This window comes from Leptodactylus fuscus, chromosome 3 (assembly GCF_031893055.1).
Source record: "Leptodactylus fuscus isolate aLepFus1 chromosome 3, aLepFus1.hap2, whole genome shotgun sequence".
NCBI classification, from domain to species: domain Eukaryota; kingdom Metazoa; phylum Chordata; class Amphibia; order Anura; family Leptodactylidae; genus Leptodactylus; species Leptodactylus fuscus.
Window position 1 is genome coordinate 10,929,713 of NC_134267.1, and position 23,653 is coordinate 10,953,365.

Consider the following 23,653-nt stretch of genomic DNA (forward strand, 5'->3'; position numbering starts at 1 on the left):
CCCAGACATGCTTCCCCTGCTGTCCCAGTGTCATTCCAGAGGTGTTGGCATCATTTCCTGGGGTGTCATAGTGGACTTGGTGACCCTCCAGACACGGATTTGGGTTTCCCCCTTAACGAGTATCTGTTCCCCATAGACTATAATGGGGTTCGAAACCCGTTCGAACACACGAACATTGAGCGGCTGTTCGAATCGAATTTCGAACCTCGAACATTTTAGTGTTCGCTCATCTCTACCCATCAGCTATCTTTAATGTTATAATGCCACCAAGATGACATTTTATCAGATTAATGTTGATAGGTTACCAATATCAGATCATTAAAGGGATTCTACAATTAAACTACCTTTTTTTCTAATGAACACGTCGGAATAGCCTTAAGAAAGGCTATTCGTCTCCTACCTTTAGACGTGGTCTCCGCCGTTCCGTAGAACTACCGGTTTTAACCTGTATGCAAATGAGCTCTCCGCAGCAATGAGGGCGGGCCCCAGCGCTGAAAGGCCGATGAGTGCATCCCCATTGCTGGCCGAGAGCTCTTTCCTGCGCCGCCTCCTTCTTCTGCAGCAACTCCGCCTCTTCTGGCTTCTCTTGCTCTTGTAGTTCGATACAGGAGCATAGAGAGGCCACCCCAAAATGGCCGCCGGCCGGCTCCTGTATTGAACTGCAAGAGCGGCTACCCAAAAATGGTGGCCATTTTTGGGTAGCCGCTCTTGCAGTTCAATACAGGAGCCGGCCGGCGGCCATTTTGGGGTAGCCGCTCTTGCAGTTCAATACAGGAGCTGGCCGGTGGCCATTTTGGGGTGGCCTCTCTATGCTCCTGTATAGAACTACAAGAGCAAGAGAAGCCAGAAGCTGTGGAGTTGCTGCAGAACAAAGAGGCGGCGCAGGAAAGAGCTCTGGGCAGCAATGGGGATGCGCTCATCGGCCTTTCAGCGCTGGGGCCCGCCCTCATTGCTGCAGAGAGCTCATTTGCATACCGGTTAAAACCGGTATTTCTACGGAACGGTGCAGCGGAGACCACGTTTAAAGGTAGGAGACGAATAACCTTTCTTAAGGCTATTCCGACGTGTTCATTAGAAAAAAAGGTAGTTTAATGGTAGAATCCCTTTAAGAGTCCGACACAAGGCACCCACGCCGATCAGCAGTACTCAGCAGCTAATACACAAAGAATTGAGCAGGAAGCAGACAGCGCTGTTCTCTGTGTTGTGGCAGAACTGAGTCACTGCAGCTTAGTGACCATTCAACTGAATAGGAACTGATCTGCAGTACCACATCTGGCCACTATACAGAGAACGGCGCTGTCTGCTTCCTGCCCCATTCTTTATGTTTCAGCCACTGAGAACTGCTGATGGCGGGGGCGGCAAGACCCTCACAGGCCTAATATTTGACACATGCACAATATTTAAAGAATCAGGTCTGAACTTCCTGGCCAGCACTTAACCATACACCCCCTCTTTTACACCCCATTATCTTCAAGCCCATACCGGTTTTCATCATCAAATGGAAACCGCAGGAGCGCAAAGAACCCATTTCTCCCAGTCTTCACCAGTCCGGGATTATCTTGAGCTGGTTTTTCTTGAGTTTATTTATAGCTATGAAGTGTGTCATGGAAACTCCAAGCCCCGCTAAAGAGGTGCTGATGGGAGAATCACTGATAAGACGCGGCCACAATGGTTTAGGCTTCTAGAGGGATGTTGTCCAGATGCCATGTTGTCAGGACGGGTCTATAGATACACACTGTGGTCTCTAAAGAGGGAAGAAAATATAAAAGATAATAAAATGGATTAAACACCAGCCAGGTTTCCAGTCCAGAGATGGAATAGTGTATAGGAGGGGAATAGAGTGGCCATACGTATCTGTATGGAGATTACATAGGGCAGAGGCTGAGAGGGGCACATTTGGAAAGCTAATCAGATAATGGGGTGTAGATTCACCACTGTAAATAATGTACCAAGCAACAGCTAGGATAGTCCGAAGTAGTAGACAGTCTGGGAATTCTAAACAGGAGACAACAGCAGCAGCGAAATCATCCAACACCCCCTCGGGGCGAAGCAAATGGGAATAATGACCGGTGAATGTAAAGGACACTGCGCTACTCCATAGGCGTTGAATTAACATGCACTTTATTGAAATTCCTTATACACGAGTATACACGAGAACCCATTAGGTTCACCACTGGACTCCCAGATTATGACCAATTCTTAACTATTGGCATCCATTTTCCAACATTGTCCAGAGACAGTATAATATTTCAAGTCTAAAATTTGTTCAGATAAGATACGCATAGAAACTATCGCTCCGTCTCAATCTCTCTTGCCCTTTAACGTGCATGGTCTTTTCCTGTCTCTCTCTTTTGCATGCTTTCTCTCTCCCTCTCTCTCCCTCTCTCTCGCTATCTGGCGATCTTGCCCTCTCTTGCTATCTCATTCTCATCTATCTATCTATCTATCCATCCATCCATCCATCCATCCATCCATCCATCCATCCATCCATCCATCCATCCATCCATCCATCTCCTATCTATCAATCTCCTATCTATCTATCTATCTATCTATCTATCTATCTATCTATCTATCTATCTATCTATCTATCTATCTATCTATCCATCCATCCATCCATCTATCCATCCATCCATCCATCTATCTCCTATCTATCTATCTATCTATCTATCTATCTATCTATCTATCTATCTATCTGCCCTGCAGATTTGTCCAGGACCGCTTTAGGTGTATCAGAGTAAAGTGATTTTTTTTTTGTATATTTCTATATTTTGTATATTTCTATATTCTGTATATACTTTGTCCACAGATCCGTATTGATGCCCTGGGCCTCCTCTGTGAAAGTCACTGGAGCACTGAAGTGATCTCACCGGATGAAATGGATTTAATAAAGTTTTTTCTCAAGTACAACCTGAATTGTCAGTCTCCATCCATCAGACAACAACTGTGCTACCTGCTCAAGAAGGTAAGTGTGTCCAGCCGTGCATAAGACCTGACTACAACGATGTATATATTAAAGGGGTTTCCTGCTGGTGACATTTAGAAAAATCGCTGTACTGACTGACCGTCCCATAGATGTTAATGCAGCACTGGCAGGGATGTGCACCAGCACTCCATTCACATGGGGCACCTGCTGACCCCCCCCATTCCTCTGATTGTTGGGGGTCCCGGTCGTTGGGCTAACCCAGCAATCCCTTATCCTGTGAATGCCAGTTAACTACTTCTGGACCACCCATTGGGTTTTTATGTCCGGAAAGTGGCTGCCTTGTTCTGACAGGACGTACCAGTACGAGTTCATGCAGTTGCTGATACTGGGAGCGGCTGTAACTTCAGCCGGAGCTCCCAGAGAGAAGGCAGGGACGGTTTATTACCTTCCCAGCCTTCTCGATTGCTGTGTATACAGCATGCAATGAACGCTGTATACACAGCTATGGGCATCGCCATGATGCGGCCGCCCTCTGACCCAGCGGTCACGTGATCCGCCGATGTCAGCGTCTTACAAGAACTGCTGGGTCCTACAGGACCCATATCAGCTCTGTAAGTCTTAAGACGGCGTCGTATTCCTCCTGCAACTGGGGCTAAATGTACCAGCCATAGTTGCAGGGGAAATCGGTCTCCCTAACAAAGAAAAAAGTGATCAGATGTCCCGAAAGGTCTCTTATCACCTTATGGGGACACCATCTGAAAAAAAAAAAATTAATAAAAAAGCTTAAAAAAAAAAAAAAAAGTATATAAATAATACACCAATAAAACGCTGTTATTAAAGGTTATAGCTCCACCCCCGACGACACCATACAAAATAAAAATTACCGTAACGGAGAGGAAAAACTATTTTATAAAGTTTTTCAGCGGAACTTTGTGTTATTAAATTAAAAGAAAAGTGAAAACCGGACTCGATTTCCCTTTTGTTTTGTTGATATTTTCCCAGATATAAAAAAAAAAAAATTAAAACACATTCGAAAATAAAAACAACATAAAAATAAAAAACGCAAAAATTAGTTGAATGCGACGTAGGAGAAAAATGTTACAGCCCTCAAAACCGCACATACAAAATAAACCTAAAATGTGTTTGGTCCTGGACCATAAATTGGCCCGGTACTGACGTGGTTAAGTACGTATTGTGGGGAAAACATCTGTACACTCTTAAAGGGGTCACCCAGTATCTAATATCAGATTTGCGGGGATGATCCGGAATCCCTGCAGGTCACCTGTATCGAGACAGCGCGCCTAATTCTATTCTATATGCATAATAATAATAATAATAATAATAATACATTTTATTTATATAGCGCCAACATATTCCGCAGCACTGTACAATACATTGTCTTATATTTTTGTAGCTTTTTTGTCGCCTGCAAGAAAGTTCCCAAGTTCTGTATAAACATCAGCAGAGCAATATCCTAAGAGGGGCCGAACACGCAGATGGGAAGGGTGATCCCTGCGCAGCCCTAAAGCATTATACGGTAAGTCTGCTCCATCTTTTACAACTATTAAAATATATATTTATATATTATATATCTCTGCTTGCTGTCATTCAGTAACAACTAGAGATGAGCGAATAGTATTCCAAACTATAGTTTCGAATACGTCGCTCCCATAGGGATGCATGGAAGCGGCCGAACACCAAGGGGTTAAGCGCCGGCCGCTAACACGCGTTCCTATGAGGTATTTGAATCTAGTATTCGAATCAAATCTAGTAACAAGCTTCATGGAATAAAAATGTGACCTATCATATGATGAACTAATGCAAGGACTTCCTAAAAAGGCACAGCGTTATTGTCCCTTTTGGTGGTGATGCTGAAGTGGATGCACAGGACAGCCTTACCTCTTGCGGTAGGTTTAGATTTTGCTGAAGCTAGGTGGCGCTATACTTGAATTTATAATTCAGAATAGGGGGATATCGTCACTCCATAGGGAGAGACCACCATTTAGGTGTGTGGAGTCTTATTAAGCCATGAGCGCTCCACTGTGCAAGGGAACATGGGAAGAATATGCAAATCTGTCTTCCATGATGTAATTAGGAAGTCAGGTGCCTCAGTGTTGCAGCCCAATAGAGGATATAGTAATTTCTCAATTCATTATGAAAGGTACCTGCACTACTGTATAATGATAGGGAACTGGGATCCTGCAACTGTGTAGGGGGATTGGATGTAGAACATTGTATAATAACAGAGATTATGTGATATTTTAAGCTACAGTCCTACATTTGCAATGCATGATTGTCACATATGCCATATTAAAAAATGAGAATGTGTATATCCCTGGGAGAGGGCACACTTCTGTCAGACTTGCGCCCCATTATACTTCCTTTTATTTGCCATTATAGTCTGTAAATTAGCAAACAGAGGGCCAAACGGAGAAAATTTAGATTTAGGCATGGGGTCCGAGACTCAAGACTTCCTGTTATTATGCCCATTCATCCGGACCTAATCAGGAGTGGGATGCCATGACAGAACGCTGATGTAATTTAGCGCATCAGCATCCCGTCGCGGCTAGACCACGGTGAAAATGGCGGCGGCGCAAAAATCAAGAGAAACACCTTGCCAAAGCCATAAATGTGAAAGACCCCTAACACTACTAGTAACCCTGCAAGTATTCTAGCAAGTCAGAAAACATCTCTGTCCCTTACCCTGGACACACAGAACACTTTATTATGTCCTACTCCTAGCACAGAGCGACCTGTAGGGTACTGTTTGTGTAGGTTGTTTTGGGGTCCCGGTATCTCCTGCGATGCTTCAGGGCATGTTACCATCAAGTCTTGTTCTTTCCCACACTCAGACGCGTTCCCAGATGTGACCGTTTGCTGTTTTGTGTCTCTTGTTTTCCAGGAATTCATGTCTTCTATCACAGATTATCTGTTCCAGTCACTTTTTCCTGGTTCGTCACATCCAACAAGGTTTTCAGCCTTGACTATTTTAGGATCTATTGCGGAGATATTCCCCGTTGTTCCAGGTGAGCGATTAGTCTGCAAACGTTTCACAGAGGTTTGGAGAAATCATAAAGGGCTGCAATAATATTAATATAGGGAAGAATTCTTAAATGACAAAGTATATGGGGCATTGGGGGTGGACTGGATTGGTTGTCCTACAGATTGCTGCTCAGGCCCCCTGAGCACGGGCCCTGCTCCTATTTCAGCTTTAGGAGCCGTCCCCGTAAAAAATAGCGTGCACGGTCTCGCCTGTGCGCCTTGGGCTGAACTCCGTGCAAAGCCACAACAGAAAGTGACCTGAAAATCCTCTCCATATTCTGCCATGTCAACCTGCCCTATAGACTTCCCCCAATAGGGCACTTGCAAAAATATTCTGTAACTATTCCACACCCTCTGTCGGGGTCATCAGTGATTGTTGGGTGCCTGTGGGTGGCCCCAAGCCTGCTATACCTGTACGTATATTTGGACGTGCCATTCTCTACATTCACTTATGGCCACAATACAACAAAAATATATATACTACTTGGTGCACCGTATGCAAAGTGGGCTCCACGTTATTAAGTAGGACCCACACCATCACAGGGGAGACCAAAAGGACACTCTTTTGGCCTCCATTAAGGGATCCCATGGCTATATATGCCTCATGTGTCCACCTGCTTGTGGTCTGACTGTCGTCTAAGCTTGTCTAACCTCTCGTTCACATCTGCATTTGGTAATCCATTCGGGGAGTCCACATGGGGAAGCGCTGTGTAGTGAAAGAACATAGACCCCATAGACTATAATGGGATCCGTGTGCTTGCTGCGAGAACGTGCAGACAGGAAAATACTTCCCAATCTACTTTCCTGTCTGCATGTTCCGTGCAGAGATCTTGCGGCGAGCACACGGATCCCATTATAGTCTATGGGTTCTGTGTGCTTTCACCGCACACCGCTTGCAAATACGTTCCCCATGCGGATTCCCCGAATGGATTACCAAACGCAGATGTGAACGTGGGGGAGCTCCCATAGACTCCCATTGCAGTAGTAGAGGTAGTACCCCATCTATTGGACAGTCCTGGACTGAATATCTTGAATAAGAGCCTCCACTTTAATTTGTCATAGCCATAACATAGATGTCACCCATAGCCTAGGCCATATAGATAACATCTTTGCGTCTGGATATCCATATACCACTATCCCCAAGTAAGGTGTATAGAACTGAGCGCGATCCCCACTGATCAACCTTATAGGTGATGGGGCAAGAAGCTCGGCCCGTCCGCCTGTGACAGCAGCAAAGCAAACACAGGTGATTTGTGCGAAGGAAGCGAAGACATCTGCCTTTAATAAGAGTCTTATAAGTGCATGTGTATTTGGTATTTCACATCTGCAGCTCCCAGCGCTCCTTTATTGGGAGCCGTAAAGCTTAACAAGCTTTGTTTGGTGAAGCAGAAACTTATTAGTGAGATTTCTTCCTGACTAATGATCTCTTTTCACAGGCTCTTGTCAGACCGTATTTCAGTTCGCTCGGTCGGTCAGCGGTAACAACGTCCACGCTCTCCTAGAGTGCTTCAGTAACACCTTTGAGGAAGTGAAACTCCTTGCCTTTGAACTTCTGAGAAAGCTGCCCCCGCCTGTTTTAGGCCTCCAGGTAATGACGGCCGTCTCTTGAACAAAAGCCCCTCTGGCCGTGGTCGTACAATAGATGACGGACGCTCCGCGTATCGCGCACTGCGGCTTTAAATCTGCAGTTATTAGACCGTGTTATTACTGCGGCAGATTAACGCCGGAGGAAAATGAGAAATGAATGAAGAGTTGTAATGGAAGGGGTTAATAGGTAACGGGGTAGAAAATGCAAAAAGTGATAATTCACTAAACCAGTCACAATGTCATGGACAATTTTACTAAGGCTGGGATCACATCTGTGCATGGGTCTCCGTCATTCGGGTCAATAGAGAGCTGATTTTTGGCTGTGGTGCAGATGTGAACCTTGCCTAAGGTGGGTGTGGGTTTTTTTTTTTTTTTTTATAAATACAGTGGTTGTGTGATAATGGAATCATAGTGTGAATACCTCTGAAACAGGACTCCAAAGCAATAATTATGGGACTTTTAAGGGGTATTTACATGAGACCCCCTTGAAAATGCTGACCTTGCACGGTGGCTCAGTGGTTAGCACTGCAGCCTTGCAGCACTGGAGTCCTGCGTTTGAATCCCACCAGGAACAACATCTGCAAGAAGTTTGTATGTTCTCCCCGTGTTTGCGTGGATTTCCTCCCATTTTACAAAAAGTAGTACTCATAGGTAAAAAGAAAAAAAAAAAAAAAAGTAGCTGTGGTCTAAAGTCAAAGCTTGACTTGCAGTTGTTTGCAGGACTGCCACAGATGTCATCTTTGTGCCGTGCACACCTTATGGTTTTCACTGGTACTTGTACACTTAAACTTCCATTCTACTCTTCACCAATATGAAAGGTTGTACATTTGTAGGGGGGTTTTGGCTACATTTCAGCAAATTGCTCTTCAGTCACATGCGTCAAGCTTTGACTTTTGGCCACAGTTGTTTGTCTGTAGATGTTTTGCTGGTCTTTGCATGTGATCGCGGAGCCAACAGACATAGACACACAACAGCGCAAATAATAAAGTTTACTCACAATCTACATTTAAAAAAATAAATAAAATGAAAATGCTACCGTGCACTATAGAGGATAGGGAGAGCAGGGTAAATGGACATGCTGAGAAATTCACATTTGCAGTCACTACATCAGTACTTGCCAGTAGGCGGCCCATTTATATGCAGAGCCCAGGGCGCTTTGCACCAAAGGCTCCCAGGTAGATGGTGACCTAAATCAAAATTGGGCATTTTACCTATGTTATGATTAATGGCAATTATTTAATTCACACCCCTTTTAAACCCATTATTAGTATGTGCTGAGCGAAGCTCGTGAGACCCAGTTTACGCGGTTCACCCTATGGCTTTGTTTGGACCGAGCGCGGCTGATCCAAAACTGCTGTTATACTGTGGCGTCTCTTGAGACCCCAGAGTATAAGGGCTAGTTCAAACGGGGCTAGTGATCGCGTATTTTGGTCCTGATTTTGGGTGCGGGAAGCTGCGTCAGTAAAGGACCAAAATGTGCCTGCCGTGGCTTCCGACAGTTGTGGCTTCCCACTCCGCAGTAGGCCCAAATGAATGCTGTTGCGAGGCGGACGCCGGGGCTGAATCGGCTGCGGAATCCGCCTGAAGAAAGGGCAGCTCTCTTCTTTTTTCTGTGAGTGGGAACACACCGCTCACGGAAAAAAGTACAATAGCGGTCTACATAGACCTCTATTGTGCGGAGGTGGATTTGGCGTCAGAATCCGCCCTCTCTTGCCCCGTGAGCAAGAGCCATAATAAGTAGAGGGCCAGGAGAAGTCACAGACATAAAAAATAATGTTACCCCTTTCTGTGCATCGGTGTGACCGTCTTCGGGTCTTGTGACTGATGCAAAGGATCACCTATGATCGTGACACTTGGGTCTGAATGTCATATACCTGCTTAGGCCTAGTTTGACATCAGTCTGAAGACCCGAACACTGTTTTGTATGTTTGTTCGCCTTCCCTGGGCCTTCTTGTTCTCTAGGGTTTGAAGAGACCCCAAAGTATAATAATCTTGGTAGGACCTTAAGAGCAGCTGACGAGACGAAAAACAGAGCTCAAGTAATGCAGCCAAGAAAAAGCTTCTGCTATGTTTTACACTACACAGCCAGCTGCAGAATTCGCAAATCCAGCAGGGTGACCATCTGAGGACTTGTATTTGGTCCCTGTATTGGATCTCCTGCAGGTTCTTATTAGATGGTTTGGAAGCAGGAAAAACAGGCCGGCTTAAAGGAGCTAGGCCTAGTTTGGAAGTTGTTCCCTATCAATAACTTCATCATTGGTGGACGTCTGACTGCTGGGACTGACCAATCCCTAGAACAAGGTTCCTGTTTCTCCGTCCTGATGGTGTGATGGCTGAGCATGTGTCCGAGAGCTCCATTACGACAGGGAAGAAGATGGACCCCGTTCTTGGGATCATGGGGACGTTATCCCTTATCATGTTGGGCTCAGAACTTGGTTCAACCCCTTTAAGAATTTGAGCAATTTTGACAAGGTGCCGAATTGTGATGGATCGACAACTGGTGACTGAGTGTTTCCAAATTGGCAGGTCTTGTAGGGTGTTTCATGCATGGTATCCACTGAAAATAATCCACAGACGGACAACCAGAAATGGGGTTATTGGTGTCCAAGGCTCAGTGATGGGTCCGGGCCGAACTCACAAGAGATACTATAACACAAACTGTGGCCTAGGATGGAACGTTGTCAGATCACACAAGGCATCACAGCTTGCTGCAAGCGTCTCGTATACACTATTGGGTTTTATATGTAGTATACAGTAAGGTAACACAACCTGCTATATGGGATATCCATCACAGTAGTAGTGGGGGAGGGAAAATTGCATTGTAAAAAGCCTATTGGCAATGGAGGGAGATGTGGTTTAGAAATCGTTTTTGGGAGTTCTCTGGTATTTAGGCCAAGCTCTGACTAAAACGATGTCATCATCTCGCGAATAAATATTCTGGCTTTATCAGATGTTGCTTGTGTTATTCCCAGCAACCTCGCTCACAAATAATGTACGGTTTGGGATGAGCTCAGCCGGACACCTTACTAGAGGAGATGAGATCTCCGCACAACCCAACGGAGAGGATTGTTATACATCTTAAAGGGATACTAACGCAGAATATGCCTGAAATCCGCAGCCCTTCTCCCTGGGTCTTTTCTTTCTCGTGAATAAAAGTGATAACTGTATAAAAGTATCATCTCTATGGGTCCCAAAAAATTAGCCAAGTCCTCCTTTTGTCCTGTATTTGGCTGCAGCAGGAGCCTCCCCTTATCTGGTCCCCTTAGTTTGTCTCCAGAGATCAGCAGGGAATGAAAGGGATTTTTTAACCCCAAGTGGATTTTTCATATGAATGACCTGTCCAAGGATAGGTTGTCAGTATGTGATCTGTATGGGGGCAGACACTAGGACCTCACACCGATCAGCTGTTCCGATGGTCTCTGGGTGCCAGAAACTGCAGTGGATGGAATACCGCTATAGGGGGCAGCACTACTACTACTGTATTACTTGAATAGGACCAGTCTGCACACGCTGCTTCTGTCGCTCCCCCACAGCACTGCTATGAGTAAGGGGCCTACGCCTCGAAACGCGTAAGCAACAACTAATGTGGCCGAAAGTAGTGGAAACTCACAAATATGGACACCAGTAAGGTTACCTTCACTACAGGTCATCTCCTGTACCTTTCTAATGGGATAGCGGATCCTATTCTATGTGGGAGTGCTTCGTTAGATGAAGCCAAGCTAAATTAAAGGGGTTGTCCTGGATATTTTATTATGGAGGCGGGTGGTTGGGGTGACAAAACACCCCCAAAAACATCATACTGGCCTGTCCCCTTTTCTGGTGGAAAACCCCACCGTACCTGGCTGTTGAAAAGGAAAGGAAAAGGAATCGGGACGTCGCCTGTAATGTCCGCAAGTGATGTCCCGTTTCCTCCACCAGAAACGCCTCGAGAGGACCAGACATTGGTCTGGGACACCGGAGCAAGTTTTTGAGTGTTTTTTTATTTGTTTTGTTTTATTTTTCACCTAATAATAAAATATCCTGGACAACCCCTTTAAGGAAATGAAGGATCTGATGGTGCTCATGCTTTTCCTTATCGTAGAAGTATTGGATAAACCAATTGTCTTCCCTGAATGTGCCGCAAGGTCTCCATATTGAGCTGACTAATTAATTGATGTAAATTACCCAACCATATAATTACATTACAGGGAGATCAGCGAGTCCCAGCCAATGATAGAAAGCCTTGGCATTAGTAAAACCAGGCACTGCCCTAAGGGGGCTGCTGGTCATGGCAAAGGGGCTAAAGCCAAGATGGAATAAGTGATTGCACTTTTACTTGTGCATAGATTAGTTTCCCTTCTTTGCACTTGTTACAAAGCAGCGCCAAGTATCAGAATCCATTAGTCTACTTGTATAGCCTTATTTTCTTGTGGACCTGTTTCGAATAGCATGCTCCCATAGAAATGAATGGATGTAGCCGGCACACGTGGGGTTAAAGGGATTCTACCATTAAAACCTTTTTTTTTTGTGGATAAGACATTGGAATAGTCTTTAGAAAGGCTATTCGTCACTTACCTTTAGACGTGGTCTCTGCTGCGCCGTTCCTTAGAAATACCAGTTTTTACCGGTATGCAAATGAATTTTACCGGTATGCAAATGGTGGCGTCCCCACTGCTGCCAGAGAAGTGTCTCCAAGTGCCGACTCCTTCTTTGTCCGCCGCGTCATTTTCAATGTCTTCTTCCGGTGCAGGCGCATAACTTCTAGCAGAGCAGACTGTGCAGGCGCACAGGCCACGAGAAAATGGCCGCTAACAATACTATGCAAGCGCAAGTGGCCATTTTCCTGTGGCCTGTGCAGTCTGCTCGGCCCAAGGCCTAGAAGTTACGAGCCTGCACAGAAGAAGACATTGAAGATAAAGCTGTGGACGAAGAAGGAGGCGGCGCTTGGAGACCCTTCTCTGGCAGCAGTGGGGACGCCCTCATCGCTGTTTGAGTGCTGGGGCCGCCCCCATCGCTGCGAGAGAACTCATTTGCATACAGGTAAAAAACGGTATTTCTAAGGAACGGCGCAGGAGAGACCATGTCTAAAGGTAAGAGACGAATAGCCTTTCTAAAGGCTATTCCGATTTCTTATCCACAAAAAAAAAGGTTTTAATGGTAGAATCCCTTTAAGCGTCCGGCTGGTGGCAAAGTCTGCGTGTCGGCCGGCCGCTTCCATTCATTTGTATGGGAGCGTGCTATTCGAAACGGCTGTTTCGAATAGTGTTCGCTCATCTCTCACAATAATGTGACATGCTAGCAAAACCCTTGGCAGTCTGCAACTCCCTTCCCAGCCACTGGGTGGCCACATATACGGTAGATAAGTATTGCATATATATCTCCTGACACAATATCACAAATCATGTTTGTTTCCAAAGCTGGTCGCCTTCTGCCGCTCATCTCTGGATATGTTGAGTCAAGAAGAAAGATACCGTTCATTGCCTTCACAGAAAAGGCTTCTCTCCAAAAATTCCGCTGTTTGATAGGGACCAAGTAGAGATTGCCTTATTGCAATAAGTTGTGAATCCTATGAATGCTGCTTTACCAATGGACAAATCCGTAATATCTTCCTTATATTTCAGGAGCCTGAGAAGCTTCTGGTTCTGCTCCAAGCTGCCATGAATCTGAGCACGAGCACCAAGCACTTCGACTGCGTCACCGCTTCTTATCTGCTGAATTTTTTGATACACCAGGAGGGTCTGGAGGCCGCTCTGGGTCAGTTGGCACAAGATGGACCCAGAACTGCTAATGTTCAGCTCTTCAGCACTAATGGCAGCAGTATTGTGGAGAGAAACACCTTTAATGGTGAGTTTATATTGCTTTATTTTATTTTCAGTTGCTATTTTGATAGGTAGGAAGATGCTGCAAAAAGTTTGGTAAATATTCTTAGGCTGGTTTCAGAAACCTGGGTTCTTTCCGTGAAGCATGGATTGTGTGTCGGCTGTATTCCCAGGACTGAACGAGGACTTCTATTTTCATAGGCATCAATGATTCTTGTAGTCCCTGCAAGGACTGAACATAATTACAATACAGGAAACTAGTCAATTGGTAAACAGGGACTCCGAGCATCATAGTAGGGACTCCGAGCATCATAGCAGGGACTCCGAGAATCATAGCAGGGACTCCGAGCATCATAGCAGGGACTCCTACCGTAGCATCATAGCAGGGACTCCGAGCATCATAGCAGGGACTCCGAGCATCATAGCAGGGACTCCTAGCATCATAGCAGGGACTCCTAGCATCATAACAGGGACTCTGAGCATCATAGTAGGGAGTCCTAGAATCATAGCAGGGACTCCGAGCATCATAACAGGTACTCTGAGCACCATAACAGGGACTCTGAGCATCATAGCAGTGACTCCTAGCATCATAACAGGGACTCCGAGCACCATAGCAGGGACTCCGAGCACCATAGCAGGGACTCCGAGCACCATAGCAGGGACTCCGAGCACCATAGCAGGGACTCCGAGCACCATAGCAGGGACTCCGAGCATCATAGCAGGGACTCCGAGCATCATAGCAGGGACTCCGAGCACCATAGCAGGGACTCCGAGCATCATAGCAGGGACTCCGAGCATCATAGCAGGGACTCCGAGCACCATAGCAGGGACTCCGAGCACCATAGCAGGGACTCCGAGCACCATAGCAGGGACTCCGAGCACCATAGCAGGGACTCCGAGCACCATAGCAGGGACTCCGAGCATCATAGCAGGGACTCCGAGCACCATAGCAGGGACTCCGAGCATCATAGCAGGGACTCCGAGCATCATAGCAGGGACTCCGAGCATCATAGCAGGGACTCTGAGCACCATAGCAGGGACTCCGAGCATCATAGCAGGGACTCCGAGCATCATAGCAGGGACTCCGAGCACCATAGCAGGGACTCCGAGCATCATAGCAGGGACTCCGAGCATCATAGCAGGGACTCCGAGCACCATAGCAGGGACTCCGAGCATCATAGCAGGGACTCCGAGCATCATAGCTGGGACTCTTAGCATCATAGCAGGGACTCTGAGCATCATAGCAGGTCCTCCGAGCGCCATAGGTGAGTCCAGGTTCTTGCACAGTCTGTTTCATGGACCAAACACGAACGTCTGAAACCAGCCTATGAGAAAGCAGATCCTTGCCTCTTGCTTTGCTGCCCACTTTAAAGTTCAGATCGATTATGGGATCTCCCACTGATCATGATTTTGATAGGCCTGGAAAGCCCTTGGTTATCCCAGTACATATTAGTAATATATATTGTGCTTTTTCCAGTTATTCAGATGCTGATGGATAACCTCGAGTATGAAGTTGTACAGGCAGAGAATTCATTGCTAGAAGCAGCCGCCTCCTTCCCATTGTACGGCCGAGTGCACTGTATCATCGGAGCACTGCAGCAGTTTTCTATGTCGTAAGTAACAAGAGCCAACCATGACCAATTAAAGGGGTTTTCTGGATCTTAAGGAGGGTAATAGGTCAGCAGTTAAAGATCAGCAGAGGTCTGACACCCAGGCTTGTGTATGAAGAGGCTATAGTGTTTGCGTGAATGCTGCAGCTTCCCATCGCTGCTCTGCCGATTCACTTGAATGGGACTGAGCTGTGATCAAGCCATGTAACTAATGAAAGGTGTCACATGACCTGCGACGCATCACGCACACGCTCAAACAGCCGTCACCTAGGACTCCCATGAATCTTCGTTTGAGGACCTAGGTCAATTAAAAAGTCCCCCACGTTGTGAAAACGCATCATTTTGGCTGCGGTAAAAAAAAACGCTTTGTTTTACATTGCATGCAAAGTGGATGAGACTCTGACTAATCCCATCCACACATGGCAGAAAAGAATCTGCAGCAGAAAAGCTGTGGTGTTAAAAACGCTCATATTTATGTAATTCGCAGCACACCCATTATAGCTATGGAAACCTTGGCGTTTTGTGCAGTTTGTGTATATAAAAATCTATGTCTGTTGTTCTGGTCCATCAGAGGACCAGAACAATGGCGAGGCAGACCTCTAAAATATCGGTAAAGTGGAGACCAATGGACCCCGTTGATTGATAAATTAATGCTGTAAATGTGTGTTGTACGCAGGGACATCTCAGACGTGGTGCAGTGGCGATGTCTGGTGTCTCAACTGATCTCCATGTCCTACCGACTTTCCGCTATCGTCTCTCCTGTTGTCCATAGTTCCTCACCAGAAGGTCTGATGCCCATGGACACAGAATCAGGTTAGTACCTTTTAATGTTGTGTTTGTTCTTGTTTCTAGGATGTTGCAGCATTTCCACATTATGGGGTTCTTTCGTTCCATAAATAAAATAGTCCTGACCACCAGGGGGCGACTTATAGAAACAGTGGAGCGGCGCTGCTCTATGTTGTTTCCTAAAGAGGTAAATTGGAGCTGTGGAAATGGAAAAGCTGAGCCCCACTGCGTCAGTAGCCCCACAGTTACATAAACCGTGTAGCTAAAATGTGCTACAGAGTGTCCGTAGTGTCCCATTGAAATTGATAGAAGTTACAGGAACAGCGTAGTGCAGCAGTGTTCAGCTGTTTCCTTAAAGAAGTTGAGGACACTTATCCTCTATCCACAGGACAAGGAATAAGTGTCTGATCTCTGGGACTCCATTCACTTCTATGGGGCTGCTGGGACTGTAATCTCTGGCAGCCCTATAGAAGTGTATGGAGCACCAGTCACGCAAGTGCATTGGTGCTTCATTCTCATGGAAACCTTGGGGGGGGGGGGGATTTTCAGACCCCGGCTTCCTGATCACTGGGGGGAACTGTCCGGTGGTTAGGGGATAAGTGTCCATAAAGGGACAGCCTCTTTAACCCCTTCCCACAGTTGGCATTTTTTGATTTTCATTTTTGACTCCCCTTCCAAACCCCATAACCATTATAAATTCCACTTTAGATTTTTCCACTCTCAGAGCCATACGAGGGCTTAATGTTTGCGGTACAATTTGTTTTTCATGATGCATTGCAATATATTGCAAAACAATCGTAATTTCGTTTGCAGCCTGCATAAGAAAATCACTTCAGACAGGCCGGCGAGCCTTTACAAGGCTCCTGGCTGTCATACCAACATGAGACCAACGTGAGCTTGCTCCAGGCGCGGGTGATGACCGACAAAATGGCAGCGCCCATGCACCGCTGGGAAAATGGTGCCTTGATCAGCTCTGACCGAGTTGCCAGAAGGGTTAATGCCCACGATCGGTGTGGGCACCGACCGTGGGCATTAGCGCATGGTGTCTGCTGTATGATACAGCAGACACCAGGCGGCTATGGCGGCTGCTCGAGTCCTGGGTAGCCGCCATAGTTAAACACTTGGCATGTCGGGAAGGGGTTAACGAGGAGCTTTCACATCTTCATAGATGTGCGGTTTTACATACTGCTAGAAAGCTGACACTGTCACCTTTCCCGGTTTGCAAACCCAATCCTGGAGTTATTGGTGGCATCAATTTTGGCACTGATATCTCCCCTCTGTCAGAAGGGCAGGCCTTAGAGCGCTGCGTCATTGCTGGGTCCCACAACACCCCCTCTTCCATAGACTTGTACTGTTGGGGGACTGTTCCTCACCCCCAGTGATGACAGAGTGCCGAATTTAAGGACACTGATATCCCCAGCACCAGGTCACATTCTGGAAATGTCTTTCTAACGGCCTATAATACCGCACAGAAATGTCCTCTTTATGTCTCACCATGGTGGTCTTGATCTCCATTGCCGATGCTGACCCTATACGGTTATACATTAGGTCTAGTGTACTATGGCTTTACATGGGGCCGCCCTTCTATCCCCTATATGTGCCTATATTTATATTCTCTTACTTCTTTCTCTTGCATTATTATTTCTTTCGCTGTCTTGATCTGACTCACTCTTGGGTCGCACCGTATAACCACTGCGCCTTTTAGCCATTTTGGGTCCTGTTACCTAAAACAGTCAGGGCACAGAGGTGAACGGCATGAGACAAAGCAGTTTTCGGATGACTGTCCCTCTCTGACTATACCCATTGTCTCTCCCAGAAGCCGCAGCTCAGTTGCACATGATAATGAGTGAGATCAAACCACGGGACACAAATGATTATTTCACACAGCCAAGAATATTACAGAAAGAATATGACCTACATTCCCAGGCCCTTCCAGAAGACCGTGTACCGTCCAATACCCTCTGTGCAGAAATGAAAGGTAATGACATGTAATTAAAACAATTAAAAACCTTATTAGTCATCTAGGTTGATGAGCCGCCTGACAAAGGTCATTGATGCACCACAATATTCATTATTCCATACAGTTTGTTTGTTGCTGGCCCCTATTCTGGTAGGACACAAGTAGCGGAGGTTTTAGGACACTGGTGCGGCGGTCACGTGTGACAGCTTCGCTCTCCGCGCTGCCAGTAAACAAGCTGCACTTTTTCCTCATTTTTGCCCTTGTCAATTTACATTTTCCTTCTGGTCTCACTTGGCTTTGATCAGCGTCTTCGGCCTTAAGGAGAACAGACAAGTCAAGGAATTCCATTTTTTGCCACTGAAGATTTAGCAGCATGGGTTGGCTTTTACGCATTGTAGCGGGGCCGTTGTTTAAGGCTATATGAAAATATAAGCGGCGCCAATCGGTAGCAGGATAGGGATAATGGGGTTTGACTGGATACACCTGCAGCGGAGGAGGGGGATGGGAAAAGGAAGAGAATGGAGGAAAAAAATATAGATAGATAGATAGGAGATAGATAGATAGATAGATAGATAGATAGGAGATAGATAGATAGATAGATAGATAGATAGATAGATAGATAGATAGATAGGAGATACCTAGATAGATAGCTAGATAGATAGATAGATAGATAGATCGATAGATAGATGGATGATAGATAGATAGATAGATAGATAGATAGATAGATAGATAGATAGGAGATAGATAGATAGGAAATAGATAGATAGATAGATAGGAAATAGATAGATAGATAGATAGATAGATAGATAGATAGATAGGAGATAGATAGATAGATAGATAGATAGATAGGAGATAGATAGATAGATAGATAGATAGGAGATACCTAGATAGATAGCTAGATAGATAGATAGATAGATAGATAGATAGATAGGAGATAGATAGATAGATCGATAGATAGATGGATGATAGATAGATAGATAGATAGATAGATAGATAGGAGATAGATAGATAGGAAATAGATAGATAGATAGATAGATAGGAAATAGATAGATAGATAGATAGATAGATAGATAGATAGATAGATAGGAGATAGATAGATAGATAGATAGATAGGAGATAGATAGATAGATAGATAGATAGGAGATAGATAGATAGATAGATAGATAGATAGATAGATAGATAGATGATAGATAGATAGATAGGAGATAGATAGATAGATAGATAGGAGATAGATAGATAGATAGGAGATAGATAGATAGATAGATAGATAGATAGATAGATAGGAGATAGATAGATAGATAGATAGATAGATGGATGATAGATAGGAGATAGATAGATAGATAGATAGATAGATAGATAGATAGATAGATAGGAGATAGATAGATCGATAGATAGATGGATGATAGATAGATAGATAGGAGATAGATAGATAGGAGATAGATAGATAGATAGATAGATAGATAGATAGGAGATAGATAGATAGATAGATAGATAGATAGGAGATAAGATAAGATAAGATAATCCTTTAATAGTCCCACCTTGGGGAAATTTCAGCGTGTTACAGCAGCATAGTAATACAGATACAGGATAATACAGAGTAATATGTTACAGACGTAGACACAGATAAGCTGAGAAGAGAAGATATACTAGGAGTCCATGGCAGCTAAGGAAAACAGAAGAGAAAGAGGAAGACCTCATGGTCATCGTCATAATCATTAGTTCTCTGTGCGGAGAGCTCTTCGTTTGGTCTGATGTAGATTATACAGCCTGGTCGCGGTTGGAAGGAAGGACCTGCGATAGCGCTCCTTCTCACACTTGGGGTGAAGCAGACGGTCGCTTACAGTGCTGCCAAGTCCCATCAGGGTCCCATACATGGGGTGGGATTTGTTCCCCCGCATGGAGGTCACCACAGACAGTATCCTTCTGTCACCCACCACCTGTACTGGGTCCAAGGGGCTCCCCAGGACAGAGCTGGCCCTCCTGATCAGCCTGTCAAGTCTATTTCTGTCCCTGGTTGATATACTGCTTCCCCAGCAGGCCACACCGAAAAAGATGGCTGAGGCAACCACAGAGTTGAAGAAGGCCCTAAGAAGTGTCCCCTGGACTCCGAAGGCCCTAAGAAGTGTCCCCTGGACTCCGAAGGCCCTCAGCCTCCTGAGCAGGTAGAGTCTGCTGTGGCCCTTTCTGTGCAGCGCCTCCAGGTGATCAGCCCAGTCTAGTTTATTATTGAGGAGCACGCCCAGGTACTTATAGGTCCTGACTATCTCAATACATGTTCCTTGGATCTCCACCGGGGTCGGAGCACCTCTCCGTTTACTAAAGTCCACCACCATCTCCTTGGTCTTCCCAGCATTAATCCTGAGCTGGTTCTGCTGGCACCATTCAACAAAATCCCGGTTTAAGTCTCTGTATTCCCTATCATCGCCATCAGTGATAAGGCCGACTATAGCAGAGTCATCGGAGTACTTCTGTAAGTAACAGCTGGATGAGTTGTGCCTGAAGTCAGCAGTGTACAGTGTGAAGAGAAATGGGGCAAGTACTGTACCTTGAGGTGCCCCCGTACTACAGATCACAGTGTCAGACACACACATAGATAGATAGATAGATAGATAGATAGATAGATAGATAGGAGATAGATAGATAGATAGGAGATAGATAGATAGATAGATAGATAGATAGGAGATAGATAGATAGGAGATAGATAGATAGGAGATAGATAGATAGATAGATAGATAGATAGATAGATAGATAGATAGATAGATAGATAGATAGATAGGAGATAGATAGATAGGAGATAGATAGATAGATAGATAGGAGATAGATAGATAGATAGATAGATAGATAGATAGATAGATAGGAGATAGATAGATAGATAGATAGATAGATAGATAGATAGGAGATAGATAGATAGATAGATAGATAGATAGATAGATAGATAGGAGATAGATAGATAGGAGATAGATAGATAGGAGATAGATAGATAGGAGATAGATAGATCGATCGATAGATAGATAGATAGATAGGAGATAGATAGATTGGAGATAGATAGATCGATAGATAGATGGATGATAGATAGGAGATAGATAGATAGATAGATAGATAGGAGATAGATTGGAGATAGATAGATCGATAGATAGATGGATGATAGATAGATAGATAGATAGATAGATAGATAGATAGGAGATAGATAGATAGATAGATAGATAGATAGATAGATAGATAGATAGGAGATAGATAGATAGATAGATAGATAGATAGATAGATAGATAGATAGATAGATAGATAGGAGATAGATTGGAGATAGATAGATCGATAGATAGATGGATGATAGATAGGAGATAGATAGATAGATAGATAGATAGATAGATAGATAGATAGATAGATAGATAGATAGATAGATAGGAGATAGATTGGAGATAGATAGATAGATAGATAGATAGATAGGAGATAGATTGGAGATAGATAGATCGATAGATAGATAGATAGATAGATAGATAGGAGATAGATAGATAGATAGATAGGAGATAGATAGATAGATAGGAGATAGATAGATAGATAGATAGATAGATAGATAGATAGGAGATAGATAGATAGATAGATAGATAGATAGATAGATAGATAGGAGATAGATTGGAGATAGATAGATCGATAGATAGATGGATGATAGATAGGAGATAGATAGATAGATAGATAGATAGATAGATCGATCGATCGATCGATCGATCGATCGATCGATAGATAGATAGATAGATAGATGGATGATAGATAGATAGAGAGATAGATAGGAGATAGATAGATAGATAGATAGATAGATAGGAGATAGATAGATAGATAGATAGATAGATAGGAGATAGATAGATAATAGATAGATAGATAGATAGGAGATAGATGGATAGATGGATAGATAGATAGATAGATAGATAGATAGATAGATAGATAGATAGGAGATAGATAGATCGATAGATAGGAGATAGATAGATTGGAGATAGATAGATCGATAGATAGATGGATGATAGATAGGAGATAGATAGATAGATAGATAGATAGATAGATAGATAGGAGATAGATAGATAGATAGATAGATAGATAGATAGGAGATAGATAGATAGATAGATAGATAGGAGATAGATAGATAGATAGATAGATAGATAGATAGATAGATAGGAGATAGATAGATAGATAGATAGATAGATAGATAGAGATTTATATTTATGGGAGTGAGAAGTAAATAGAGAGTTGCATATCCTAAAATTTAGTATTGACAGAGCTCAAGGGACAGACACACATCCTAAGGTCGGGTTCACAGCTGCGCCCGGTCTCCGCTTTGCAGGTTTCCATCTTCTGCTCGAGAAACTGGGCAGGAGACGGAAACCGGCGGTCAGTTTCAAACCCATTCACTTGAACGGGTTTGCAAAGTGACCGCCGTGAGCGTCTTCTGCCTTTCTGTGGTGAAACCATTTTTTTTAACCGGACACAAACTTGGACATGCAAGGTTTTGCCGCGGAGACCTGAAGATGCTCACGGGCGGACACTGACTGCCAGGTTTCCATCTCCTGTTGGCAGAAAACGGAAACCCAGAAAGTGGAGACCGGGCGCAGGTGTGAACCTGCCCTAAGAGAGACACACGTACAATAAATAGAGACAGCTATACTGAGTGCAAGAAAAACACACATATGAGAGAGACACGTACAATAAATAGAGACCGCTATACTAAGTGGGAGAAAAACACACATATGAGAGAGACAATTTCACACTAAGTGGGAGAGACTCCCATGTGTAATGAGACAGACACATTTATATTGGGGGACAGAGACACGCTTACAGTATACTGAGCACGAGACATATATATACTAGTTGGAGAGAGAGTGAGTGTGAGAGACGCGCGTATATTGAGCCGAAGAGACATGCATATACTAGGGAGAGAGAGAAAGATGCGTATAATAAGGGTATGTTCACGCAGAGTTTTTTGGAGGCAGATTTTTATGCGGAATCCGCCTACAAAAATGTCTCCCATTCATTTCAATGGGAGTCCCTTGCTTTTTTCCCCAATGGCGATTTCTTTCAGCGACATGTCTTATCTTCCCGCGGATTCCACAGCGAAGTCAGCTGATGCTCGAGACTCACTCCTGATTAGGTCCATGTATTGGGGATGCTGAGAGAGACGTACATATAGTGAGCAGGAGACATATGTATACTATATGTATAGAGACAGAGATCCTGATGGAGATAGACACAAGCTTATACTAAGCAGGAGAGAAAGAGACAGATATACTGAGAGGGAGACGTGTACTGAAAGATGGAGACATGAAGTATACAGAGCGAGACACACCTATACTAGGAGGGAGAGAATTAATCTATTTGTGTATTGGGAAAGCGAGACCTGTATACTGAGAGACAGTAACGTTGGGGTCACATCTGCCATATTGTCCACGGAAAAAATCCATCATGGAGGTCTCTGTCCTCTGCTGCCTTCAGCTTAACAATGACGGAAATCGGATGGACCCCGTTATAGTTAGTCTGCAGGGCCGGGGTCCTCTGGACTCCATTTGTAACTGTTGTTTAGCGGTCTACCTCTTAGGCCAGGTTCACTTGACTGGATTTTGACTCAGTGGCCACCTCAGAATCCAGTCCAAAAAACGGCTAGCCGCGACTTGATGCCGCTGCGGATTAGGCCCAAATGAATGGGTCTAGTCGGGAGGGAGTGTTACGACGCAGAATCCGCCCTGAAGAAAGGGCAGGTCGCTTCTTTTTTTTTTTCCTGCAAGTGGGAACAAACCGCTTGCGGAGAAAGGAACCCATTGATTGCTTTCCGGAACAGAAAAAAAAGACACTTTTTAGGCCTTTTATGCAGTTTTGATAATTCTTATAAAGTCGCCAGCCTTGTCTTATGTAGCAGCCAACCCCTCCTATATGAGCTATGAACAGAGGGGGGGTCCACACCCATCAG

At 44.6% G+C, this 23,653-nt stretch overlaps 1 protein-coding gene across 1 annotated transcript in view; it reads left to right on the forward strand.

Annotated features, from left to right (window-relative positions):
- The window catches only part of THADA (THADA armadillo repeat containing), a 399,509-nt gene that overhangs the window by 29,292 nt on the left and 346,564 nt on the right, over positions 1-23,653 (forward strand). The window contains exons 13-20 of the mRNA XM_075267057.1: positions 2,807-2,962; positions 4,338-4,460; positions 5,826-5,949; positions 7,402-7,553; positions 13,153-13,375; positions 14,828-14,963; positions 15,637-15,773; positions 17,563-17,724. Coding sequence (XP_075123158.1) covers positions 2,807-2,962; positions 4,338-4,460; positions 5,826-5,949; positions 7,402-7,553; positions 13,153-13,375; positions 14,828-14,963; positions 15,637-15,773; positions 17,563-17,724 — 1,213 coding nt within the window. The remainder of the gene's footprint in view (positions 1-2,806; positions 2,963-4,337; positions 4,461-5,825; positions 5,950-7,401; positions 7,554-13,152; positions 13,376-14,827; positions 14,964-15,636; positions 15,774-17,562; positions 17,725-23,653) is intronic.